Genomic DNA, 27,882 nt, shown 5'->3' on the forward strand with positions numbered 1-27,882 from the left:
AGTGGGCTGAGGAGAGAGTTCCTGTGGTAATCCGATGACGATCCAGAATTAGGTTGAACCCAGCCAGCCTCAGGAAGACCTACAGCTAACAGTGCTTATTAAAGCTAACGTGGACTAGACTCCGCAATCAGATTGTGGTTTGAAAACCTTGTTGAGTTAACAGAGTTTTGGAAATATTGAGCAAGTGTATTTTAGGTTCTGTAAGGGATCTGTGTCATAAAAACACACTCAGGATGGCCTCTCTTCCTGAGGCGGGTGAAGAAGTCCTGTGGTCCTGGCACCTCACCTCAACATGGCAGCATGGCACAAGTCCCCCAGAGCTATGTGGGTGGTGCCTTCATCAGGAATTATACCCTTGAAGTCTCCACAGCCCCCTACCCTTCCCCAGTTTTCCCAACTGTAGACTTTGGCATTGAGCTTGTTGTGCTTTTTTTTTCTTACAGTAGAAGTAGACATGCGTGTCTGTCAAAATTGGGAAACTGAAGTCTGCATTGGTAGCAATGCATGATCTGTGAAGACGGGAGCCAGTTTCATGAAGGAAGGAAATAAGACCCCCAATTGCTTGTTAGACGTCGGTGGGCTTCATTGCTTTGTTTTGACTACCTGACACCCTGACAGTTACCCAGAAGCAGTGTGTTCCCAGTTTGTCTGGGTTGTTGCAGGAACAACAGCGAGTGCTCTGAGATTGGTGCTAGTCAAGTACTGGTCTCTCTGTCATACCAGCCATAGAGCTGCTGCTCTGACAGACCCTCATCTGGGCTCTCACTGTGGCGCTACTGATGTTTTGGGCTGGGAAGCTCTTTCCTATGTGACAACTGTCCTGTGAGTTCTAGAGAGAGCGATGCGTGTGGATTCTATCTGCTCTGTCACCCTTGGCCCCAGTTCCTGACAGTTAACATGTCCCAGTCCTGACATGCCCCCTGGGAGGTAAAAGCTCCCATTTCCTGTTGAGCAGCACTGCTCTGCCTATAGTACCACAGGACAGACGACACTGCAACATAAGAGGACTCAGGTTGCTCCAGAGTGAGTGTTCTGGGCTCAGTGATGCACCCTGTTAGTGTTATCCCAGGGCCCCAGAGGCAGAGGCAGGGGGATCTTGAGTTTGAAAACAGCCCTGGTTACCAGGGAGACGCTATCTCAAAAAAAGGCGGGGGAGGAGGAAAGGGGAGTGTGTGTGACTGTGAAGTGCCTATGTTGAAGGTTTCTAGCTCATAACACTGTCCTGGCTCTTGTAGAGGCAGCTGCTGAGGGCACCAGGTTGTAGCTGCAGTGGTCTCCTTTAGTCAGCTCTGAATCTTGAATAAAATACTTAACTCCTTAATGCTTAGACTTACTGTTGTATGATTGTTTGTTTGTTTGTTTGTTTAATTAAAGTATAACACACATCCTGCAAAATTCACCTTTTTAATTTGTACACTTAAGTGATTGGAAATGTGTTCACTCTGTTGTGCAACTATTTCATTTCAGAATATTTTATCACCTAGGAAAGATAGCTCGAGTCTCTTACCAGTCACTCTGCTCTCCGTCTTTCCCCTTGCTACTGACAACCACTGACCTGCTTTCTAGCTCCCTGTCTGCCTTTGCTGACATTTTGTGGGGGTCCAGTCATGCAGTATTGGGCCCTTTATGTCTGACCTCTTTCACTTAGCACAGTATGTTCAAGGTTTGCCCACGCTGTAGAATAAGCCAGCGTTCTCTCTGTGGCTGATGTTCTGTTACCGTATATAAAACATTGTGTCTGGCTATTCACCAGTTGATGAATATTTAGGCTGTTTTCACTTTTTGGCTATCATGAATCATGCTTCTGTGAACACTTGTAAGTTCTTGTGTGCACATACATGCTTTTAGTATACTGAAGCATAGAATCGGTGAGTGCTAGGATGCGTCTGTGATTTTATGTTTTTCTGGCACAACCATATTCTTTCCAGAGTTATTCCATTTTACATTTGCATTGACAAGTGTAGGGTGTCCTCGTCCCTGTATCCTTGCCAACCCCAGCTCTCAGTTATCTGTCTTTTCTTTTTTCGTGAGACAAGTCCCTGTGTAGCCCAAGCTGGCTATGAACTACTAGTCATGTCCACCTTTTGGTACTGTGCGAGGTGAGCACCGTAACCATCGCCCTACAGCAACACCTACCCCTTTGATTCTGTGACATGCATTTGTCATCTACAGACTTCATGCTCAAGAACCATAAGACCAGATTTAAAACAAGAAAAATCACAAAACGCTCATGTTCTAAGTAAGCACAATGACTTTTGTGTTAGGCTTCTTCATAGCTGTCCCAGGGCATGTGGCCCGGGAGGCACAGGTTCAACATGCCTGCAGACCACATCAGCACATCAGTGAAGATGGTCTTGGACTCCTCCCTCATCCTCCTGTTTCCACCTCCCAGATGCTGAGATCACAGGCATGTGCTGCCAAACCTGGCCTCATCTTTCTAGTTTTAGCCCTGTTAGTGGTTGAAGGGGGGGCCATGCCAGTGTGACTTTTGAGTTGAATCTTCCTAATGACGGTTGGTTTTGTTTTGTTTTTAAGACGTGCTTTTGCTTTTTCTGTTTTTTGAGAAGTTCTCTTGTAGCTCTGAGTTTTCAGATTCTTCCATTTCACACAAACCATTGTGAATAATGGATCAAGCCCGTGAGAGGTTCCATATTTTGGAAGTTATTTGAGTTAATGAGTTGGTTGGTGTGTTTACGGGAACTCTTATTTCCTAGTGTTTGTGTTCAGGATACAGAGTGAGTGTGAAGCCATGATCCTTTCCCCCTGAACAATCGTGGCCTATTGTGGAAAGGGAAACCAGGAATCAGAGGCAACATGGGGTCATGTGGAAGCTAAGCATACACAGAGGCAACATGGGGTCATGTGGAAGCTAAGCATGCACAGAGGCAACATGGGGTCATGTGGAAGCTAAGCATACGCTTGCCTGTCCTCCAGGTAAGTCACAGGGCCAGATGTGTGCGGCTGAGCGAGAGCCACATTTTCTCCTCCAAACATTTTATGTAAGCTTGTGAAGTGGAGTGGACGGTGTGGGATGTGTCCTTTCTGCCACAGAGATGGCCTGCCATGCCTGCCTCATCGCCCTTTGCTGTAGGCCTGAAGTGCCCTTTTGGGCCCGTAGTCTGTCTGTTAACAGCAAGGTGGATGGAGACTGCGTGCTCAGTCTCGTGGTGACCTTTTACTAGTGAGCACCTGGTTCTAAGAGATAATTAACAGAGATGAGATGATTAATAATTTACCCTTTGAATTCTGTTTCCATTTAAAAGAAAAAAAAAAGTCATTCTGTTAATGAGATGAAGTCTCTGTATGAGGGTCAGAGGGCCTGGCAGAGTCCCATTGGCCCTAAGTGTTAACACCCAAATGTCTGGATGTTTGGCCTGGCACTTGGGTAGTCTGACCTGTTTCTGGGCTGTCTGTGTAGCTTTCTCTCGCCATAAATACACCAGGCTTCTCCTCCACCCTGGCTGGTCCTGTGGTCCTCTCCGCCTTGTTTGAGGACTCCCTATGTGACATGCAGTCCCATTCCCTTCGCTCTTCAAAGCATGGGGCAGGGCTGTTTCCCCACGCTCTCTTTGCCTCTCTCTTCTTGCTGTGCAAAGTGGGAGGGCTCTTCAATTTCAGCCCACCATGCCACCTGTAGGGTGGCTCTCAGGGCCTTCTGCCTGTGATTTATAGGAATTCTAATTTCTTCTGGGTCAGGGACTGGCCTGTATGCCTTTAGCTCTTGCAGATTTTCTATTAGAGAACTTGGCATTTGAGTGGATACCTTGAAATTGTTTCTGAAACACTGTATGTATGTATATAAAAAGCTAATCAAGACTTTATGGACACTTCAGAAAACCAACAGGAATGAATTTGCAAATCGAGTTTGCTTTAAAACGTAACAGCTTTGGGGACATGATTTGTTTCACTGCTTCTTAAATAAGTGGCTTGAAGAACCTGTGTTAGGAAGACAGCTTATTGCACTATTCCTTCTTTTGAGTATCAGTCTGCTAGAACCCCCATGTGGGGTAAAGTTGGAGTCCTGGGAGGGAGGCACAGTTGACTCACTGCCCTTAGGCCTGCCTGTTCAGCTGCCCAGGAGGGTGCACTGGCTTATACAGAGCTACTGCTGCCTCGGAGTGGCGCTGAGAGCTGGCAGCTGCCTTCTTAAGGGCAGATCTGCAGACTTGTAGCGCGAGGGTTTAGGCTAGTGTGGATAGTAAAGCCACAGATTTTTACCCATAAGTGGCCTCTTGAGAATGTCAGCATGCTCTATCAAAGCATATAAAAGAAAATCCTGCTTGTTCCAGAGCAGATTAGATCAGGTTGGGTATATTTGGGTTCAGCATACTTGGCTCAACAATAGAGAGCATATGTGGTGTATTTTGGAAAGATTTTTAAACTGAGAGTGTAAAGTCAAATCGAATAATACAGAGCCTTTGTGGTTAGGTGAGTAAGCATGGTGATGGAGAAAGCCTCAGTCTCTCCCTCTCCCTCCTGCAGAGTTGCTCCTTTCAATCTGTAAGGCACTCCCTTTTTGTCTGGACGCAGTTCATTCAAACTTCCTCTTGTGTTTCTGACACTGGGCTTGAGGTTCTTGGCTCCTGTCACTAGCTTCAGTAACTCTCCTCATAAGGTACATGCCTTCTGGCTGCCTTGGCCTTACAGCCCAGTGAGCCTTTGTACTAGACCTGATTGGAGAGGCCTTGGTTTTGCCCTTGAGTTTTTCTTTATTTCCTAGGGTGATAAATAGAACATCCTAGGAGCTTATCAACAACCACGGGGGCGGGGAGCGGGGGTCTGAGACATGGAGTTTTTCTTCCTTTCCCCCTTCCCCACTGTCTGTCTCTCTCTCTCTCTCTCTTTGGTTTTAATTTGTCTACTGTCAAAATGGGATGGAGAACTCTGAGGCTGAAGATGTAGAGAAGTTCTATGTAGAGACCAGAATTAAGAAGCACTTGCAAATCAAAGATGGTTATTATGTCTACCTGGGCTGCAGAGAGTAGCCTGCGGGCAGTTCCTGGGGAGATTTGAGCTGGCCAGCAGAGCTCCTGGAGGCACTTTGCTTAGGAATGAAACCTCCGGTGTCCAGCTGAAGCTGATGGTTGTCGGTTATCCTCGAGAAGTAACACTTGTTGGGTATGGTGGCCCTGGCCTCTGATGCTACCACCTAGAAGACTGAAGCAGGGGGATGGTGAGGCCAAGCCAGACGACTCCCTTCATGAGGAGGGAGGAAGGATCTGATGAGCTGATGGTGGCCAACCCACAACAGAAGCCCGGTCTACACAGTGCAGGGTTAGAGCATCTACACTTCAGTGCATTAATTTATGCCCTCTGTGGCCACGTGAGCATATCACAGCCTGCAATTACTGTGTATAAAATATAATTATGAAAATGGCCTGCTGTCCCCCCACGTGATCTTTCAGCTGTAAATAGTTGTTAATCAGCTCTCCAGTCACTCCTCACAGTTACCAGTTGACTGATGGGGAGAGGTGGGAACAGCGAACTCCAAAAACAGGGATGCAGAACCACACCTCAAGCCTTTTGAAGGTGCTGCCTCAGGCAGCAGTCTTACAGTCTGCTGTGGAAAATACCGTCGTCAGCAGGATTTCCTCCTGATGGCAGGGTTTTGACGATTTTAGCAGATTTTGCTGGAACAGCTCTTCCACACAGTATCCTCTAATTAACAGGAAGCACATGTATGAGTCGTATATAATTTGCGGAGAGAATCTCTCCAAATAGTGGCATCGTAAATTCATATTTTATGCCTGGCTGCCTTTTTTCTTTTTTTTTTTTTTTTTTTTTTTTTTTTTTTTTTTTTTTTTTTTTTTTTTTTTGGTTTTTCGAGACAGGGTTTCTCTGTGTAGTCGCTGCCTTTTTTCTTTGGGAAGTAAACATGTAATCTTGATAGAAAACTTAAAGACAATAAAGGCCAACCCACACACACCTTTCTTCCCCTGTTTTCTGCTAAATCTCTTCCCCAAGTGATCCAGGTTTCAAAGAAAGTGAGAGACAAGTACCCAGAGATCAGGGATAGAGCTGGCACGTTGCAGCCCAGAGGTGAGAGAGATCAGGGTTAGAGCTGGCATGCTGCAGCCCAGAAGTGAGAGAGGAGCTCCCCAGACTCGAGGTGTGGGGTGGGCAGCAATACGAAAATCCTCATCCAGACGAGTTTATGGTGAAATTGATGGAAAGGGTCAGAAGCATTCCAGTATTACTCAGCAGTCAGACCATATGTCATTAAATGCCAGGGCATGGTTGATGTGGTTGTAATAGGAGTTTGATGAAGGAGGTGATCTAGTGGATAGAGGGTTTCACCCTCAGCTCTATTTAACTGTAGGTTAGAGAGTTCTTATGGGGACTAGACTGTGCATGTATGACAGCCAAAAAATCCTTTGGGCATGACATGTCTCTTTGAGATTGGGACCATGCAGTGGGGCCACCTGAAGGACCTTGTGCATTTGGAACTGAGCCATGAGGAGTAAGTAAATAAAAGATAAGGAAGGCTGAGTGACCGGGGAGGGGCGACATGGGGAAGAACATCCTAGGGAAGACACAGGGATGTCTGAACAGCCCTCAGGAAGTGAGGGGGCAACATAAGTACCACCAAGGTGGTTCTCTGGCGCTGAGACTCTTTAGTGTGTGCTGGGCTGGATCTTGGGTTGGGAAGGAAGGAAGGTAGGTGAGGGGTGCAGTCCAGCCCAGGGGGAGCCAGAAGCTGGAGTCATTCCAGAATGGAAGCATAGACTGTCAGAAATTGTTCAGGGGCTTGGCCCGTTTTACGCCACATGTTTAGTAAATGTTTTCAGGATGAGTAAATGCCTGGGAACCCTCCAAGCAGAGGAGGACACACCTAGGACGAAGGAAGGGTCATTTGGTGACATTTTGACAGTGGGACTGACTTCTAAAAAGGTTCATGGTGTCATTTATCATTTAGTCTCTGGTTTTAGGTCATCTTGATTCTTCCACACAAAACTGTTTTCTTTTTCTCTGCTTCCAGTCCTCAGTGCTGGAACTTGAACCCAGAACTTTGTGTATGCTGGCCAAGTACCTCACCACTGATCTAGGTCTCCCGCCCTTAGGGTAGTTTGTTTGTTTGTTTTATGTGTGTTTGTTTCATACATGTGTGTACACTTAGACATGAAGGTACATTCACAAGGCCAAAGGAGGACCTCGAGCAGCTCTCTCTCTCTCTCTCTCTCTCTCTCTCTCTCTCTCTCTCTCTCTCTCTCTCCTGGAGACAGGGTCTCTCATTGAACCTGGTCATTTGCTGTTTAGGGAAAAGCGGTGGTGGCCAGCAAGCTCCCAAGGGACCCTCCTGGTTTTGACCACCACTGTGCTGGGTTTACAGGCATTTGCAGTCACACTTGGCTTTCTATGCTGGTGTAGTAAATCTGAACCCAGTTGCTCATGTGTGTAGTGAGCACTGGTACCCTCTGACCCTTCTCCTTGGAAACACTTTGTAGTTTCTGTCTCTTGAACTGTAAGTCTCAGCTTGGAACAACTGCTCATCTGAAAGTGATTTTAGAGCACAGGCGTCACTTTGTGTAGGGTCTTTTCTTCTTGAGGTTGTAAACACTTTTTATTTGGTACACAGTAACTTTGGCAATGCCTGCACCTGTTTTTTATGGAAACAAAGAATGTTTCTGTTTGTATTCTCTCTCCATGAGGAGGGGAATGTGATTTTAATTTTTCCATCTCTCCTAGACTGGCTGGTCATCAGACTGATTAATCTGTGGCCATAGACCTGCCACTACTCTTTGGGGGACACTTATGTTGGGAAGGTTCCACCTGTGACCTTTTTTTCCCTTTCTTCCCCTGCCACGTTTTCTTCTGGAACAAACTCTAGCCACTGCTCAGACACCAGAGTTTTGTACAGGAGTCGAATCGGAGATTAATAGAACAGAATAATTCCGAAACAGTCATAAGACAGGCATGGTGACATTTTCCTGTATTACCAGTCAGTATTCAGGAGTTTGAGGGTTTGTGAGTTTGAGAGAGCCTAGGCTACAAAGCTAGACTTTTAACAAAACTCTGCAAACCAAAGAACAAAGTAAATGCAGCAAGTGATAGATTCTGTTTTACTTCAAAGGAAAACCAAAAATAAAAATAACAGTGGCTTCAAACAGGTGCAGTTTTTAATATACAACACGACCTTCTAGACATAAGCGAGAACATGTGACTCATGGCCAAGATCAGAATATGAGGCTGGAGATTTAGGGCAGTGGTAGAGCGCTTGTCCAGCCATGCACAAAGCCCTGGGTTTGATCCTCAACACACAGCTGGGGAGAGAGTAAGAGAGAGCAAGAAAGAGAAAGGGGGTATAAACAGTGACATCAGAGAGATGATGAAATTGAAGGGACTTAAGTAATACTTGGGCCAGCCATGTGATGTTCCAGGACTGCCCATATGGGGATCTGGTAATGCTGGCCCTGCACACTACCGTGCACTATCCAGAACTTACATCTCCATCTTTATCACCTCCTAGGGTACTTGTTTCCCAGCCTTGGCCCATCCCTCTCTCATCTGCCGCTCCAGCTTCCAGAAAATCTAGTTTTCTGCTCTCAGCTTTTAATCGAGTGAGACCACATGATGCTTGCTTTTCTATGCCTTGTGCTTATTCACTTAACATAGTGACCTCCGCTGAGGCTTGCTGTTGAAATGGCACGATTGCATCCCTTCCTGGGGCACAGCTGTATTCTGTGGTGTTCTATATACCATGTTTCCATTATTCATTCACCCACTGCTGTGTCCTTTGCTAGAAATCAGAGTGGTATGTAGGAGCTGACATGAAGTACAGTCCACAGCAAGCTTTATTCCAGGGAAAAAGCCCCCTTAGCCATAGGACTGTGATCCAGACTTGAGGTGGAAGCACAATTAGGAGGAATAGAGGATTGTAACAGAAACACGGGATGTGATGGGGCCTTAAAAGGAAAGAGAGGCTTTCTTGAAGGCCCAAAAAGGAGCTTCATTAATAGAGACAGTGTAAAGTAAAATCGTGAGATAGGTACCATAGGCATTTGGGGGTGGCGGTGGGGGTGTTGCTAAAAGGGAAATCCTATGAGCAGAGGGGAATATTCTCATATTCGTACATTTTGGCAGAGGTCTGGTGGAAAGTTTCTCACTATATGGTTTAGTCTGACATAGCCTATGCAACAAAGGCCAGGCATTGTGTAGGACCATACACTTAGAGCGCGCTAGCCCTGCAAGGAGTGTGGACTTATTCCTCCAGGCTGCCAGAGCTGCTCTCTTAGAGTAACTAGCATTTTAAAGGTGCAGGCCCACCGTCTAACACACTTACGCTTTTTCCATCTCTTGGCTGTTATGAGCCGTGCAGCAGTGCACGTGGGCATGCCTGGGCATGCGTGTCTCTGGCATGTGATTTCATCTCCTTTGGATACATTCCCCAAAGGGGAGCCAGCCCTGGTAATTTGAGTTTTTCTTGTTGACACTCTCTTCCATAGTTTCTGCACTGACTCTCTTCCCTGTCATGACTTTTGGAGGGTCTCCCTTTTGACACATTTTCACCAGTATTTGACTCTTGTCTTTTGTGTCTACTGTGTTTGACACTCTTCCCTGGTCTGTCTTTCTGGACTCTCTAAGAAGTGACAGAGAGCCAGTGGTGTTGTCTTTGTATATTGATGTAGTATTCCGCAGCTTCAGTCTGTTATTCAGTTCTGATAGAGCGTTGATCTCTGTAGTCAGGTCCCATCCCGTCCCCCGTCTATCTACTTAGTTGTATCAAACAGGCTAGGCTTACTTTGTATTCTGATCATCCCCATCCCCCATTCCTCCTTTCAGGACTGCAGATATCGGGCTCGCCAATGTTCTATTGGCCAAAGAAGGTCATGAGACCAACACAGATTTAAGGTGAAGATAGACTTCACCTCACTGGGAGGAGCTGTGAAGAAAGGAGCTGTGGTTTCTCATTTGTGTGCAGATACGGGGGGGGGGGGGGGGGGGGGGGGGGGTACAGGGGGGGGGGGGGGGGGGTATTATTGACTTTGTTTTTTGTTTTTTTTTTAAATCACCAAAGTGTATAACATTTTTTTATTATTCTTTCAAATTAACTTAAAAAATACTTTTGATAATGAAATAGCTGAAATGAAATTCTTTTACTCATTTATTTGTGAATTATGGCTGTGGAGTGAGTTGGCTTCTCGGGATTACACAGTGGTGTTTGGATTAGAAAACATATCATCTTTGGTTTCTGGCTCTCTCAGTGGACCGACGGGTGAGATTTGTGTCAGGTTTTGTGTGCCAGCCTGTCCACTGTGGCACAGAGTTGAGGATCTTTATTCTGATTTAGCTTCTGCTATCTAAGAACTACGAACTTCCCCTGTTCTGGAAGCAGGTGCTCTCCCATCCCCCAGCCACCTCCCGTCTATCATCACATAGCTATTTTCCCTATTTGTGTGCTCCACGCCCCCTGTAAAGTCCACACCATCACATCCTGGTCGGTCTCTCTTTGTTATCCCTGCTCAGAGGCAGACTTTTGTGTGCCCACTTTCCCAGCAAATCTCTATGCATCGAGGTCTTATTGCATGGTTTGATTTTTGTGGCATCCCTTGGGCCTCTAATAGCCCTTTTGCCACAAAACTCTTTCAGTTTCTGCTGTGTGCCTTTTTCCTTATGTCTCTGCACCGTTATAAACACACACCAGTGGGTTTACCTCCAGATATGACCTACTGTCTCTATTCCAACTTGAGATAAATCAGAAGGCCTTAATCAGTCCAGCATCCACTGCAGGTTAGGGGAAAGGAAGCTGTGTGTTTGAACAGTGGAAGTAGGTGAGATAAAGACCTCTTGCATCAAATACCTACCGCCTTTGAAGCCACCTGGTGAAGAATCAGCCTGCCTCCACCTTACGCTTAAAAGAGATCCTACAGTAAAGACCAACTAGGTTTATTCCTGTTTATGATTAAACCTGTGTTTCTCAAGGATAGGGCTATGTCCCACCTGTAACCTTAACTTTAAAAACAGTTCTTTCTGTGCTGCAGTCATGTCTTTGTTTCAGGAACTTGTTTATAACCATCTTGCAACCCTACCTTTGTTTCAGACAGTTTTATAACCACCCATGAGTACCTTGTTCTGCCCATCCTGCAGCCATGCCTCTGTTTCAGGAGGTCTGCTCCTATAACCCCACCTATTTGGCCTGCCAAATCCCCCATTTGGAAGAAAGCCTGTCTTTTCCACATCAGTGCTGACCTCTCAAATCCCACAGTATAGTGAGGCAGCCTGTGACATGAAGAAAGGCTTTCTTTAATTAATCACTTGCTTTAATTAATTTGTCCATGATGATTTGGGTCAGTGATCTCCCATCTTTGGGATTAACACTAGAAGTCACTTGATGGTTTTGGGTAAAGTCACATCTTGGGCAAAGAAAGAAAAGCAAGCATGCTTGAATGAAAAAACCAGTCCAGCGTAATCTTAACTCTATAACCCTTCTTCAGTCCCCAGTGAACCCATGGACAAAGGCCCTGGGCTGATCTCACACTTCAGGCAACTGAGGCTAGGAGGGATGCTAATTTTCATGAGACTCTCACCCTGCAGGACTCTGATTACAACTAGGCCAGTCTCTTCCTGCCCTGCCACCCCAGGTGTCTTCCCTGTCCTCTGTGTGTGCCTAATTTGTCTGTAATTAAACTCGCTTGCCCACAATTGTACACATTAAATCTCAATTCAAAACAAAACAAAAACCACATCTCACTTAAATTGATTATGCCTTGTCATTTACAAGTGAGACCAGAAGTCCCATGAAGCCACATAAGCTATGCACACTTGGAACTTAAACAAAAGATGACATGTCTGGAAGCCCATGGATGGACTCTGACAGGGCTGCTTAATCATATGAATTAAGTGGCACCCCCCTGGGAAAGAACTAGTCCTACAAGAGAATGGAGTTTATTGGAGGCCACTGCCACAACTAGAATCTAAGCCTCAGTCCAGTGCAGTGTGATCTGTTTAGCCTGTCTTCTGATCTACTCCATAGAGGTTGCTGAGGCCTATGAAAACATCAGGCATCTTTACTTTGATTTACGCAGGTCACTGAGTGACCATGGCTCATCAGCAAAGCCTGCGATGCAAGTCCAGACAGCTCACTGCTGAGGTGCCTAGGGGTGTGTCATTAACACTGGGGTGTAGGCATCGGGGAGCTCTCGCAGATCCTAAGATGAATAACTGAAAGGGAAAGGTTTGCCATGCAGTGGTCAGGAAGGTTGCTTGCCGTCAATCATGTCTCAGGAGATGGCTGTGGAAGATGGCGAAGTGGTTAAGGGTAATAGAGTCCCAGGGTAGCAATGAGAAGTCAGTACAACAAAGCAGCATACTTCCTTGATACTCCGTTAGCATCAGTTTGCAAGTCCAGCTACAAATTAGTAAAAACAAAGCACTAAGTTATGTCCTTGTTTTTTAAAAATATAATTAATAATAGAACTTAAACAGGAAATGTTTAAACAGGAGTGTTATGTAGTTAGGACTGACTTTTTCAGTAACTGTCAGTTAGAAAGAAGTACTGTGTTCATTTGTAGTCCAGATAATCCCTGAATCCATTGCAGCTGTTTGTAGTTAGGTAGAAGGCCTTCTAAATACACTGCCTTTAAATCCACAAAGTCTTAAAATTGAGAAATCAGAGTGTCTGAACCATTTTATTGGGTTGGCTTTCAGTTAAACTAGATGGCTGTTTTGCTTTAAAGAGCTGCTCTGCTATACAGAGCTTGAGTGGAGATCTGCAAATTTGTAGTCAGTAGTTCTTGTCAAGGATGGACTGCGGGGACAGTCCCTGGGTTTGTAGAATCTGTACTGTGAGGAGCAGGCAGACCAGCAGTAAGGGAACAACAGATAAAGGTTAGCACACGTAGGTTATGAAGTGCCCATACACGGCTAGAGAGGGCTGAGTCCAAGGGGCTTGTGGGGCTGTGTAAGTAGTTGCTTCTAGCTACCCATGAAAACTTTGTGTGTTCATTAACAAATAACACACTGTGTGTATGCCTTCTGTGTGTAATGTACCACGCACCATGCTGTGGACAGATCAGGCAAAACTACCTGTCCTTGGTGAGTTTATATTCCACGTGAAGGGGCAAATGTGCAGACATAAAACAAGTGCTGGCTATGGGGAGAAAATGGAGGACTTCAAAGGGAATAGAAAGTTCTAGAATAGCTGGTTAAAATCTCCAGTGGATGAGAAGGGCTCACTGGGTGAATGAACCAGAAATTTTAATTTTTTTTTTTAAATGTGGTCTTTGAGACATTCTCATTATATAGTCCTGACCAGCCTAGAACTCTCTGTGTAGACCAGTTTAACCTCAAACTCAATACAGTCTCTTTCCCTCTGTCACTCACATACTGAGTGGCTTACCTTATTAGGGCTTTGTCTAAGAGGGAAAGTTCAGGGTAAAGCAAAGGTTGGGGTGGCAGCTGTAAGATGTCACCAGGGCAGAGGCTCCTGCTTCCCCTTTCAGAGTCCCTAGCAGGTGGTGTTTGTGTTCACATTTGTGGCATGTTCTCTGTATCTCCAGGTAACTGTGTTTGCTATCAGGCAAGGAAGAAGGGAATGGAGCGGGCATCCCACTGTGTAGCCCAGGCTGGCCAATCTTCCTTTCTTAGCCCGCTGCATGCTGGGCTGGCAGCCAAGGCCACCCCTAACTGGGATTCCAGCACTGTGTTGGGGATCACTTCCTCCTCCAAAGACTCCAGGGAAAGCTGCCTTCTGTAGCTGAGAAAGGGCTGTCCTGAAGCAGACTTCTGTTATTAAAAAGGTGGGGTTGGCTATGAGTAAATAACCACTGTTTGTAATGGCTTCCAAGTGTATTTGAGTGAAAACAAGTGTGAGCTGCCTCTACCTTCTAGCTCAGATGAAGTGACACAGGTGGCGTCACCCACCATAGTCCTACAATTTACCCCTCTTCTGTTTGCCCAGGAATGAAAAAAAAAATGCTGCTTATAAGATTTGAATCTTGGAGAGAACAAAAGGCTTTGTGCGGAGGACAATGAATCCTGTTTATATTGGGATTCCAGTGTCCTGACCAGCACTTCCTGCTGTCACCTGGGGGCCACCCATCAGGCTAGGTGTTCTCTGTGGTGGCCCTGCCCCCCCCCCCTCCATGCAATACAGGGCTCCACAGCTCCACACCACCTCTGCAGCTTATAAACAGTCAGCGTGGTATTACTCATCTTCCTTCCTGCAGCCAGAGTCACATCCTCTGGGATGTGGTCCTTTGGTTAGATTTTCCCTACCCTGAATATTTGGTTGATTGACTGAGCAGTGCAGGCTAATCTTCTACAGTCTCACCCTCCCCCCCCGCAGCCCCCCCAATATACACACCTGTTCCTTCTTTCATGTTACTGAAAGTAACCTGGAGATCAATGACAAAAATGCCTTGAGATACCTTCTTATTAGTTGGGAAAACTTTACTGCCCCCACCCCGACAGTTCTCTGTGAGATTCTAGTCTGTCCCTGAGACAGTCTCTTAAAATTAGTTTCTTCTTAACATTTCGAATAGTCACACCTTGGTAATGTCCTGAAGACTTTAGAGTAAAGCCCTGGCTCCCGTCTTCCTCACTGCAGCTCCTCCCATGCTCCACATTGTCCCTCGCTTTGTCCTCAGGCTTTCAGCACCTCCTGTCAGTTTCCTACATGACCTTTAAGAGTTTTTCTTTTCAATAGAACAAATATGTTCTCAGATTTCCTCATTGCTTTTCTAAAAAAGAAAGAGAAAAGATCCAGGTCTACAGGTTTTTAACCTATTGATCAGTCTTGTAGATCTTTCCAGGATGGTGTTAACAGTTCATAACAGGGATGCCTCTGCTTCTGCATCTGCTTTGTTCTTAAGCTGGACAGTACTGACACTCTCCTTGAAGCCCAGTCTTGGCTGTGCTCCTTTATAAAATACAAATCATCTCTGCCCTGGGTAGTTTCATTTCAACTTGACATAAACTAGAGTCATCTGAATTAGTGATTCATTAGTGATTGATGGGAAAGAGCCCAGTCCATTGTAAGTGGGGCCATGCCTGGGCTGGTGGTCCTGGGTCCTATTATAGGAAAGCATGGTGGAAAAGCCAGTGCAGCTCCCCTCCATGGCCTCTTCCTCAGCTCTTGCCTTCAGGCTCCTGTCCTGCCTGAGTTCCTCTCCCCACTGCATTTGCTGAGACTGTTTTATAGAACTGTGAGTGAAACACACCCTTTTGCCCCAAGTCCATCAGTCATCGCTGTTTGGGACCGATCCCTTCATCTCTGAGCATTGTCAGTGTTAATGTCTTTGAGTTTTAGTGGTTTGGGTCATTTCACACAGCTTTGAGGTCCTGGCCATAAGGAGGAGGGTGTTAAAAGCTGGACACTCTTGAGACACTGCTTATGGTCCTGTGGATGGCTACAGCCTTGGTAAAAGCAGATTAGCACGGGGTCATTAGGAGCCTGAAAGATATCTGTGCAGTTTGACAGTTGGGGGCTCATGAGTCTCACGTGTAGGGCTTTTACCTGGAGTAGTATTGGGACATGCACTGGGAGCCTTTATAAAGATGCTGCTGTGTGTGGACTGTTTGTGTCCCCTCCGATGTATGTGTTTAAATCTGGTGTCTGATAGGATGGAATCGGGAGGTGAGGAATGAGATTAGTGTCCCTAGGGATAAGGCCCCAGGGAGCTGCCTTGTCTCTTCCTCCAAGTGGGGTCATAGAGAAGGGCTCCTTCCATCCGTGACCCAGGAAATGGTCAGATACCTGTTTTACGAACATTTTGATCCTGGGCTTCTCAGCTTCCAGAATGAGCAGAAACAGACTTCCCAGTTTCATAGGTCACCCGGTCTGTGGTGTTTCATTACAGCCACCGCTACAGACTGAGACAAGATTTCATCATTCATCATGTGGTACTTTTCCAGTAGCAAAGGTTACAAGTACACCAACAAGATAATGCTAAGTATATTACATGTACGAAATATAAAATGTGCCTCTCGTAACACACAGTATTCTCCAGCCAAGGGGCTTCAGGCAGCATTGGTCAGCCATGAGTGTTGTGAGGAGAGCACTCTGTTCAGAACCTAGGATGCAGTGACGTCATGCCATTCCTCATGGATGAATGCTGCCACCCCAGGCTCATTATATGTTGAGTTTGGAATTAATATTTGACCTGTTGTGAATTCAAGACCTGTTACTGTTTTTTTGCTATTCCTACCCCCTGACAGTTATGGGACCCATATGAGGGTCAGGGCAGTCTTAAGAAGCTGAGCTCCGTTCCCACTCCTCTGGATTCTGACACGTGCTGCCTGGGTTAGCAGGACCATAGGCCACTGCTTTATGATCTCAGAATTTGGGGCTTTTTACATTTAGGAAGTGGATCATGAAAGCCCTGCCCAGAAGTGTGCATGGTCCCTCAGGGCAGAGGGAGGATGACAAAAGGAGGATATAAGGCAGGAGAGTGGCACTGAGTGTTTTAACAGCACACCAGCTGTCAGACCTCAATCAAACACTGGGGAACCACTCTTGACCTTGGCTTTCTTAACTGTAAGACAGAAGCAATAAAATCACTTTCTTAGTTTCCAAGCTGAGTGAGTAATTTTTTTTGCCCTCAGGTTAAAGTTTCAAAACAATAAAATCACATTTCTGAAATTATGTATCCCATGTGAGGGAAAACAGGCTTCTTTTTTTAGAAATGAAAGATGGCTTCATTTATAACACCACACAGTAAGCTCAGCTTCATGTACGTGGGCTTACCAGTGTGCTATTTGGCAGCACTTTATCTGTGTTTGGAGAACTGCCCCGTCCTGTTAGTCGTTCTCGGACCCGGTGATCAGAGCCATTTTATTCTAGCATATTACAGATTTCCAACCTCAGAGTCACATACTGCTGGTGATCTCTAAGAGGACCTATGGATGGAGGTAGAGGAAATCTGTGTGAGAGTTTGTTCTTCAGGCTTTGGGCTGTCTGTTCATTCCTTACATTTTTTTTTTTAAATGCTGCTTCTTCGGTGACTTAGAAAAGGCAGCCATGTTTTATGTTTAATCTGCTTAAGACATGTTTAACACAGTGAATACTGGCTTCATCCGAGGACATGCTGATGCAGCCGAAGCTGCTGAGGAGCGCAGCTGACCCCTAGTGACTGGAGAGGGAACCTTGGAGAATCGGAGGAGGAATAAAAAGGGTTAAGACAGAGTTGGCTGAAAGATGCTTTGTGGCTTAGTCTCACCCTCACAGAAGTGAGGAAGGAGTCATGTTTGCTTTTGTGAATTGATAAAAGAATCCTTTCCTGGTCATGATTGGAGCTGTGGGAAACCCAAGAGGAATAGCAGGGTTGCTGCTCTTCCTTGGTCACCGAAGTGTCCATCTCAGATGGGATATGCATGGCTTACAAATGATCCTACAAGTGGTCCTAAGCTGGGGGGGCTTACCTGATTGTAAATGTCAGCTTTCAGAAGGATGGGGAGGTGGAGAGTGGCCCAGCCCATCTCACCTGTCCCCTCATCCTCTGTCCTTGCAGGCGTCAGAGTTGAGCCTCAGCCTCTCGGGTTGTCTAGGTGTGGGAGTCACTGCATTAGAGCTGGCTCTTTCCTGGCCTAGACAATGAGAGTAGTGTGCATATCCCCTCGGACCACGGGGAGTCTAGAATAGGCTAATCTGCAAATATGTGCACCGGGTAAGCATCTCTCTTTGTTTATCTTCTCTCTAGATCAAGAAGAAGCAGCAGGATGTGGTGCGATTTCTGGAAGCCAACAAGATAGAGTTCGAGGAGGTGGACATCACCATGTCGGAAGAACAGAGGCAGTGGATGTACAAAAACATTCCCCCTGAGAAGAAGCCTGCTCAGGGCAATCCTCTGCCACCTCAGATATTTAATGGGGATCGATACTGTGGAGTAAGTGGCTGCACCGTTCCCACACTCTTTCCCTCTGTTGCCCATAACGCTGTGGGTATGTAACCCAGGCACATTTGGATCCTTTACAGTAAAGGCAGTAGCTTCATGCAGCACTTTTCAGGGTCGTAGACCTAGGAGAGAGTGGAGCTCAGAGCATCTGCAAATTCAGCAGCACAGACGGGGGCCGTGAGGGAATTGTGTGGTGTGTAATGGAGTTCAAGGGTGCCTGTCAGTCTTCCATCCTGTCCCTCTCTCTGCTTTGGAAGGGAAGTGGGAGCACGTGCTCATTGTGTTCTGACTTTTTAAGCATGTTTCTTCATTAAAACGTCTGAGGGCCGGACTGCAGAGGTAATTATTCTTGAATCATTATTCCCCACTGATAGCTGATTAGAAAACAGAATTCATATTCAAAAAAAAAAAAGATTATCAGCAAGGGATTGCTGTGACTATCTAAAATCTGTTTTGGTGCCTTCCTGCTGGGTGGTGTATGAGAAAGCGAAGTCAGTTTGTCTAGTTATCCACCTCGCTTATTTCTTAGGTTAAGAAACAAAATCTTCCTGCTGAGTCGGTTGGGATTTAACTTTTACCACAGCTTTAAATGCCACACACGTGTTTATTTTTGGGACCGCAGTCCTTTTAAAGAGCGCCAGTGCAGAGAACCACAGATGCTGTAAGTGGCTGGGTTGTCATTAGGGTGGAGAAGAGGTAATAGTATGTTTTGGTGGGTGTAGAGGCAGATAAGAGAGTGAGAAGCCAGGCAGGAAGGCTGAGAACCACCTGGGCATAGCTGCCATGGTCCTGTGATAGACAGAGTTCTGCAGCCATGACAGTTGTCTGCTTCGGGTTGTCCATGTCGCCTGTGGAAAGTTTCCCATCGCCTTAAGCTCAATTCTGTGGTCCTTAAACTCACTCCATTCTGAACTCTTCATCTTGTCCAACCCCCAGTCTGAGCTTTCCCAGTTTGTACCCTCATCTGCAGGTGAACTGCCTCAGAGCCACACGTCAGCTCTAGTTTTCAGCTCTTTGAGCAAGGGTTGTGATTGTTCCCGAAGCTCTTTTTATATAAGTCATGACATGAAGATAAAGGCTAGGTGTTGTTGTTAGAGCATAGGTGTTTGTACGGTATTAGAGATGGGTATAGAAACAGAGGGTACATACTATTCATGATGGCCAGTGCTGATGTTTAACATGTCTCAATGACCAGAGTGGGGGACTAGTAGAAATGCATAGAAACTGCAGTTCAAAATAAAGCTACAGGTATTGGGTTGACCCAAAAGGAATTGCAGGTTAGGGTATAAATTGTAAGTCATTGTGACTAGGCTCAAGTATCTTTATTAATCAAAATTAAAACCACCGTAATTGGCTCATTTTTGCCAATAAGAAATGTTTACTTCCTCCTGTAGTGTAAAAACTCTGCCTTGGAATTTAATGAATTCTTAGAAAACTTTCCTTATCCCGCTGCCCCTAGAAGTATTTTCCTGTAAAAAAGTCGTCAAGAGCCTTGAAGAAGCAAGAGTCAAGTTACTAGGATGGATGGGGCCAAACTGTGTAGCCCAGTTAGATCAGCCTCTGAAGCATCGGGTATGTGACAGGTGGCAGGACATTGCTGTGGGAAACTGGATCCTTTCTGTGGACAGCACAGGGACGCCTTCAGCTCCACGAGCATCTCATCCATTTCAGGTGGAAGGGTCGCACCCTGTTCCATTGGAGTGGATCAGCTGGGCAGAGACCACCAGGGACCTCGTGCCTTCTCAGTCCAAATGCTAAGCTGGCCATCACCATCTGTCAGTCATACATCACAGTCCAGCTGGGAAATGATTTGTTGTTACTTCATAGAATTCAGAGAGGGCAGTGGTTCAAAAAAAAAAAAAAGACAAAACTAACTCTCTCTCTCTCTCTCTCTCCTCTCAGTTCACGAGGTACCTACTTAGCACGCTTTTTCACATTTCTAATCAGCTTCAGTGCCATTTGGTCCACAGGAACCTTTTCTCTGTGATACTAAGAGGATGGGCTTTAGCAGTCACTCTCAGCTGCTCATTCTCAGCTCCTGTGGCCTCTTCTTCAAGGTGCTAGTCTCCTTTGCAAAGTTTGTTGAAACATTACCTAACTAGATACTCACTAGCAGTCCCTAAACAAATGTGTTCCTGTGTTCAGAGTTATCTCTTCTCCTTAGCCATCCATTTTGATCTCACATAAGAAGTCCCCTGAATTTGCTTTTTGTCTAATCAGTAACTGATTTTTACATGTTATATAATACATGTAAAATAGAAACGTGATAATAAATCATTAGCAAAGGAAAGGAAGAGAGGAATAGATGTTAAAGGTATGTGTAACATAACCACATTTATTTAAAAATGGACTCCAGGATCAAATGAGAAATTGCAGCCATGGAAACAACTGCAGTGATTTTCACACCAAACTCATAAAATAATACGTCAGACTGCGTAACACAAAAGCCAGTGAGTGTTTCTCCCCTGGGACAGTGCTGGTATGAAATGGCCTTTGTTTTGTTTGTTTGTGGAGTCCTTTCTAGGCGTAGAATTCTTGGTGGGGAAGAACTGTGGCTGCTTCATTCTCGTCTGGTCCAGGGACAGATACAGATGTCAAAGGCCGGTCCTGTGGTCCTGTGAATGTTTGTCAGTTTCTGCTGTGCAGAATTAGAAGGCTTCTTGCATATACACATGTGTACTCTAGAATGAAGTATTTTCTAAAGTTCTGTGGTGGGTGCTCAGGAAATTGTAAGCACGCTTTGTACATACCCTTCCCATGCTACCTTGAAAACATCTTCCTTGCCCCATCTTCTTGAGTGCCCGTTAATTTGGATATTGGCCTTTAAGACTGACTTTATCCCATGTTTATCTTTTCCTCCTATCGCCTGCCTCCTTGATGTTTTGTTTTCTGGGGAGGTTTCTTGAATTTGTGTCTCAATCTTTGTAGGGTATGTTATGTCACAGATGCACACCCTGTTTCTTGTTCCATTTCTTTCCCTTTTAAGTGTTTTGTTTTATGATACGATGCAAGGTCCTAACTCAGTGAGGACAGTCGATGTAATTTCTTTGAAGTTTTCTTCTGCAGCAACGTTTGTCCTCATCCACACTGATCTTTCCTCCGCCCCACCCCCTTCCACTCTCCCCTTCCTCTTTCCTATTTTTCTCTCCCCTTCCCTTTTCTCTTCTCCTTCCCCCCACTTTTTTTCTTCTTTCTCCTTCTCTTCCTCTCTCCTGTACTGGTGCTGGGATTGAGATGAGGGCACTGTACCTCCTGGGTCAGTAACTGAGGCGCCCCAGGTCCCCAGATTGTTTGGCAGCTTTTTTCCCCAATGCTTAGGTCATGTGCAAACCTTTCTGTTCATGTATAGAAGGCTGCACGTGTGTCTTCATATGAATGCAGCTTCTGAACAGGTAAGTGATGTAGAGTGACCAAGCAGCCTGGTAGCCTACTTCCTGTGGGTTCTGGGCAGCATCTGTAGGTCTTTTCTCAAGTGACATCATCACAGAATGAGCTCTCAGTCTCTTGTTTTGGGAGCATTCTCCTGCTTATAATGCTTTAGCCCTGGCCAAGTGAGGGAGTGGGAAGGCCTTTATCATTCATTTTATGTCACACACTCTTCACTGTCCATATTTGCAAAGCCTTTGCTTGTAGGAGATATGTCTGTTCATTAGATCTCCAAACTCCTTAGAGGAGAGTGAGGCACCTTGGTAACTGGACTGCTATTTATATAGTCTTCCCATCTCTGCACCCCAGGCCCTCCATAGTAGCCAGGGTATCCACTGACTGTAGCCTGCACTCTGTAGTTCACTTCTGATGTTGCTGTCATTGCACACTGAGGCATTGCTATTCTGCTCTATAACGTCTGCCACCACCTCTCCATTCACTGCCGGTTAGTGTTGAGGTATAGGTTGTTGATGCTTTGAACAGTGTTGAAAATGAGCTTCTATTTCTGTGTGTGTGTGTTTGTGTTTCTGGTTTGGTTTTTCAAGACAGGGTTTCTTTGTGTAGCCCTGGCTATTCTGTAACTTGCTTTGTAGACCAGGCCAGCGGAGATCCTTCTGCTTCTGCCTCCTGAGTGCTAGGATTAAAGGTATGCCCCACTGTGCTTGGCTCTCTTTCTAGTTTCAATCTCCCTGTATTATTGACCTTTTGAGAAAAAGGAGCTAGAGACATCTTTGTTTCTGTCTTGGTAGAGCAATCAGCAAGGTTTTAGAACAGGGGTTTGAGTCGGGTGAATATTGCAACGTTGTAAAACATGGTTAATTTTATTCTTTTTACCTCTTTCTGACCTCTAAGCCTTTCTGTCCCTTTGCTGCACAGAGTGTGTGGGACTTCTTCAGGCAGACTGTGGAGGAGTTGGCTTCCATTGATTAAACTGCCGGATCAATGGCTGCTCCACTGCCTCAGCAGCAAAAGTCCCAGGATGAGGTGACAGCAGCTGCTGCCTGGTGTCCTGTCCTCCATTTGCTGGGACAGGAGTGTTAAAGATGATGTCTGCTCCTTTCCAGGTCAAATAATGATGACCTTCAAAGAACATCTGCAGGGCAACTTACAGTAGGTTCCATCTCCTTACTTAACGTTTGTGTACCTTGCTTCCTAGTGCTGGCTAATGAAGGTCTCATCTGTTACGTTGCAAGTGACAGGATTCAAACAGTCTGTCCAGTGTGCTGTACAGGGTTCCCTAGAAACGTCTTACTTGGTTTTAAGTGGATGAGACCTAAAGTAAGCTAAGCTCCCTGGTGATCAGTATGGACATGTGACTCTCCTCTTTTTAGGATGTGGTTGTCCTGTCCCCTCTGCTTGAACAAGCTCCAGTGACAGTGACAGTCATTTATTTCCTCCCTCCGTGGAATTGAGGGAATGGTGGAGAAACATGGGTGCTGTCAAAGGCTCATTGTAATAGTGCCTGTGCCTAATGCATGGGGCCTACTTAGCTGGGGCTTTGATAGCTGACCTGGGTCGAGACCTGAAGGTGTTTCTTGCCTACTGGGGCAGCAAGAATTCCTCCTGTTTTTTCAACTGTTTGTCCAGCTATGATGATGGTATACCTGGTGATACACCTCCATAATCTCCTTCCAGCAGCCAGCAGCCTTGTCAAGTATTACTCCAAACTGGTGTAATTGCTAGCTAGCTAACCCCACTGCTCTTGATGCACTGAGCATCTCAGTGTGAGCAGGAATCAGGTGGTGAGACCTGGTCCTCCTGAGCCCGCCCCAACACTGAGGTCCTCTGGTACGTTTTAATGCCTGATTGGATTCTAGAAAGCTTAGCCCTCAAGTTTGAGGTTTTAAGCCTTGTTCACTCTCTGAGCTGATGTGTGTGGAATGTGCTGAACATGGGCATGCCTCTCCACAGAAGGAAAACATCCCCCTCTCGTGCATCCCCTGCCTCCCTCTTAGCACACAGGTGGTTTGGATCATCACATATGTTTACTTCTTGTTAAAAACCTTTTTGTGTAGTAAAACACATAAAATTTACCACCTCAGCCTTTTTCAGGTTTGTAGTTCGTTATTGAATTTGCTCGAATTGTCCTTGAAATAGACCCTGGAGCATTGTGCCTCACAGAATTGGATTTTTCAATCCCTTGGGCAGCAACTCCTCTTTGCACCCTCCTCTAGGCCCCCCTTACTACCATTCTTCTATATCTATGAATTTGACTATGTTGTAAAACTCCCATGCATGGGATTATGTGGTATTTAGCTGGTGTTCATCCATGCTGTGCTATCCTATCTAAGGCTGCCTAGCATTTCATTGTGTTTATGTTCCAGCTTTGTTTATTCATTCACCCATCATTAGTCTCTAGATTGCTGTTACTCCTGTCCTTTAGAATAGTACCAATGTGAGCACACGCACTCAGATACTCTTTTAAGAGTGTGCGTTCAGCTGCTTTGGTTTATAACAAGAAGTGGGGTTGCTAGATCACATGGTAGCTTTGGATTTATTTGTCTGTCTGTCTGTCTGTCTAGGGAAACAGCCAAGGAGTCATTTCCATCCTGTTATACCAACAGTGCCAGGAAGTTCCAGCTTTTCAATATTCTTACCAACATGCCTTATTGTGTTTTTAACAACAAACATTCTCATGGGTAGGGTACAAGGTGATCCTCACTATGGACTTGATTTGTATAACTTATAATTAAGTTGCTGACTGGTGGTGATGTCTGCTGTCTCTTTGCAGACTGAAAGGTATCTAGTCAATGCCTTTGCCCCTCACAGTCATTACTAGGTTTTGCCATTGAGTTAGGGGTATCCGTTATGTGTTCTTCAGCGGTATCTGATCTGCTGGCGTTTGCTTTGCCTTTTCATGGTTTCATGATTGTGCTTTTCAGTGAATGAAAGTTTCCCAGTTAGATGGACCAGTTGTCTGGTTTTTGCATCTGTCATCTGTATATATCCATAGCTCCTCCCTGGGCTTTCTTACAGGAAACATAAAGTTTTCGTCATAGATTTTAATGGCCTTTAATCTTCTAAGCTAATTTGTGTCTGTGCTGGAAGAATGGGGTCTAATTTTATTTTAGTTGCACAAGGACATCCAGTCTTTCCAGTATTGTTTATTTAGGAGACCATCCTTTCCCTACTGAGTAGCATGTGTTGTCATTAGAGCATACATTTACGGTTTCTTTTGGGCCTCCCTGTTCTGTGTCACTAGTTAATATATTTTCCTTTCCATCAGTGACATACTGTTTCAGTTACTGTGGCTTTGCAAAATAATTTGTTCAGAAAGTAGTTTTTTCTAAATGTGTTGGCTGACTGAGCTCCTTTCACATCTCTTGGGAATTTGGTGGCTCTTTATTTTTATTTTTTTCTGTTTCTAGGGATAAAAAAAAATACTATTCTTGGAATTTTAGTTGAATTTTACTCCAATGGTATTTGCCAATGGGTGGTAGTCACACCTTAACAAAATTAAGTATTCCAGCCTATGAAGATGGAATTTATAGTTATTGTGTCTCTGGTTGCTTTCATTGCATGTTGTGAATTTCATTGTGCAAGTCTTCATCTTCCAGGCTAGGTGTGCTGGGAAACACTGCATTCTTCTGAAACTGTCCCCAGCCTTCGTCCCCAGCCCTCCTTTTTTCCTGTGTAGAAAGGCAGATGATTCCAGTGTGTAGTAATGCAGCTGTTTTTGTGCCCAAATACAGCCAATGGTATACACAAGTGCAGCTATTAGTATATAGAAATACAACTGAGTGTTCCTCTGCACAAATGCTGCTGACTGTTCTTGTATACATATGCAGCTGACAGTATAGAAATACAGCTGATTGTTCTTGTGTACAAATGTAGCTGACTGTTTCTGCATACAAGTGCAGCTGACTGTATACACAGGTGCAGATAACTCAGTGTATACAAGTGCACCTCACCTTTTTGTGCTGATTTTGTGTCATGCAGCTCTGCTGAATTCGTTTTTTCTTTTTCCCTTTTTAGCAAACTAGCACATAGAAATTCATTCAGGATTAAAATCACAGTAATCAGTTTATGGCTTAACCATCAAGGAATAAGGCACAACAGCATTCACTAGTTAAGGCATATTCATGAGAGCCTGGCTGCAGATGTCCTCACTCGGTCAGGCATCTGTTGACAGTAGGAATATGGAGTGGATGTAAAATAACTGCCAGTTACTCAAGAGTAAAGTCCTTTATTCATGTTGGATCTTAATGACAAAGGACAGGCGACCTGAGATACAGACAAACAGGCCTGTCTCATTAGACATTTTAAAGGTTTTTTTCTATTTATTTATTTATTTGTTTGTTTATTATTTTATCTATTTACATTTCAGTCGTTGCTCCCTTCTCTCAGTCCTCCCTCCCACGGTTCCTTTTCCCATTCCTCCTCCCCCTTGTTAAGTAATGTTAAGTATATGCATAAGCATTGGGCACATTGCTAACCAATCATGGATGATAAGCTATTGCCCAGTTTGTTTCAGTGACTTGGGGCCCACTGTGGCTTCCTTCCCACACACTGCCTTGGGTATTGAGGTGGCCGTTACCTGAGGCTGGTTGAGCTAGGTAACTGTCCAGCAGTGGGTGGAGTATTATCCCTAACTCCCTTCTTCCTATAAAAGGAGGTGAGCCCACACTGACCACAGTGGAGCATACTTGTGTCTGCAGCTTCTGTGGTTCTCAAGTACAGTGTGTCTGCCAGACCAGGTTGCGTTTCCATTTTATAAAGCTCAAAGCCAAATGCATTAAAGGCAAGTTGACCGAACCTGCTTATAAACTTTTACAGTGGAATCCATTAAAATCGCCACCGTTAGAAGCTCACCAGCTCACACATATTTTTCTGGCAAACTTTATATTATTTTAAAGTCCTGCTATATTTCAGCACCATCTGTGAAAGACAAATTATCTAACAGTGAGGGTCTTCTCTATCTGCTGCTTGGCTGTACATGGTCGTCCGTGGCACCCTCCCACATTTAGTGGGGGACCGTGAAGGAGTAGGGTATGATTTGATTCTCGCTGCTGCCTGTAGCTCAGCAGCCGGTATTGGTATTCCTTGCAGCTTTCTCTTCTCTTACCATAGTTTTTATTCCACTCTCTATAAATGTTTAATCTCCCATTTTCACCTCACTGAGTTGTTTGCCTCAAAACCGTGCAGTGATGAATCCCTGGGATGTGACTGTCATGAAGATGCTGAATCAGACTGTGAGAGCCGAGAGCCTCCATCCTGAAAGTTTGAGGACACCCATGTTAGCCAGCAGTCATCTGAACTCGTGTCCAGACAGGCAGTGCCCTTGCTGTTCACATAATTCTTCTGAGCCATCTGCAGCTAAAGGCAGGGAAGAGAATAGAACTGTGCGGACAGTAAGGTCACACCAGCATCAGTGTTGAGACATCAAAGCCTGCTTAGGAGAGGATCAGAAATGAAAGTTCCTTCCCTGCCCCGCCCCTACAGGCTCCCTCCAGGGCAGAGCCTAGAAGCTACCTCCTCTGGAAGCTTTGCCTCCCTGTTTTCTGCTTTCTCCATCTGTGCTTCATACACTAATCTATATCCTTTGATTTTAAGATTTGGATGGTATTTATCTTTTCCTTTGAAAGAGAGGGGAAACTGGCCTTCTTACAGTTTCTCATTCCTTCTCCATCTTGATGCGTAAATACACATCTGTACATGATGCTGCTGAAGGTGGCTCCACAATCTTCTGGCTGCTGCATACGTGTGTCTTATATTGATGCGGGTCTGTAAATACTGTTCTGCAAAGCTGTTTAGCAGTGTGAACAGCCACAGGGAAGGACGTATAATCCTACCTTACTAAGTCCTCAAAGCTTACAGAGAATGACACAAATCTCAGTATCAAGGAATTCGGGTCATAGAGCAATTTGTGAAGATGCGAGGAAGTTACATAGTTTCTTATATTTCTTTATATTTGCTTAGACTTCTGTCTGAAAAAAAAAATCCTTATAGCGTGATACACCGATCTTGTAAACATTCTCATTGTCTTTTTTTAACTTTCATTTTTACTGGATAATTACATTGGCTGCAGAATTCTAGATTTAAAACTATATTTTATCAGGACAGACAACTTCATTTTCTGTATTTCCTGCTCCGTTAGAAGAACCCACGTGTGCTGCAGTAGATTCCCGTTGCTCTACCTCTCTCGCAGACTTTCAGGTTTGTGTCTTTGTTGGTTTTCTTTCTCGCTTGACCTCTGAGGAGTTCTCGTCCGCTGGGCTAGGTCCCTTAGCTTGGCTTAGTTCTGTCTCTGGAAGCTTTTCCCTTGAGGTTTTTTGCTTGTTTGTTTCCTGAGTTGTGGAATCTGCTCCTGAGAACTTTGTGCTGAGCAATTGGTAGGATTTTCAGTCTGAACACCAGTCCCCTCCTTTGGGGACGTTTTTGTATTTCTTTGACTCTCTTCATTCTTTAGTGTTCGCCTGCAGGATTCAGTTTTATTTGTTCAGTGGTCTTACCTACAAAAGAAAGAAAGGAAGGAAGGAAAAATTAGTCATTGCACCTCTTGATCTTGACGCTGTTCCGTGCATGCAAGCAGTATTCTTGAGTTTATTTTCTAGGTCACTAGCTGGATGGAATTTTATTTTCAGCTCTACATTACTCTGTTTTTACATTTTGTATTTAGCAGTCA

At 45.1% G+C, this 27,882-nt stretch overlaps 1 protein-coding gene across 2 annotated transcripts in view; it reads left to right on the forward strand.

The window, feature by feature from the left end:
• Positions 1–27,882, forward strand: part of Sh3bgrl2 (SH3 domain binding glutamate rich protein like 2) — a 51,218-nt gene that overhangs the window by 11,831 nt on the left and 11,505 nt on the right. Inside the window, exons 1-2 of one of the 2 annotated variants that reach the window (XM_029481773.1) lie at positions 16,805–16,848; positions 17,637–17,822. In XM_029481773.1, the coding sequence (XP_029337633.1) occupies positions 16,843–16,848; positions 17,637–17,822 (192 nt within the window). In that variant the 5' untranslated portion in view covers positions 16,805–16,842. Of the gene's footprint in view, positions 1–16,804; positions 16,849–17,636; positions 17,823–27,882 lie in introns of those variants that run through there. The other variant, XM_021172115.2, reaches the window with a different exon arrangement.

This window comes from Mus caroli, chromosome 9 (genome assembly GCF_900094665.2).
Source record: "Mus caroli chromosome 9, CAROLI_EIJ_v1.1, whole genome shotgun sequence".
In the NCBI taxonomy this organism is placed as follows: domain Eukaryota; kingdom Metazoa; phylum Chordata; class Mammalia; order Rodentia; family Muridae; genus Mus; species Mus caroli.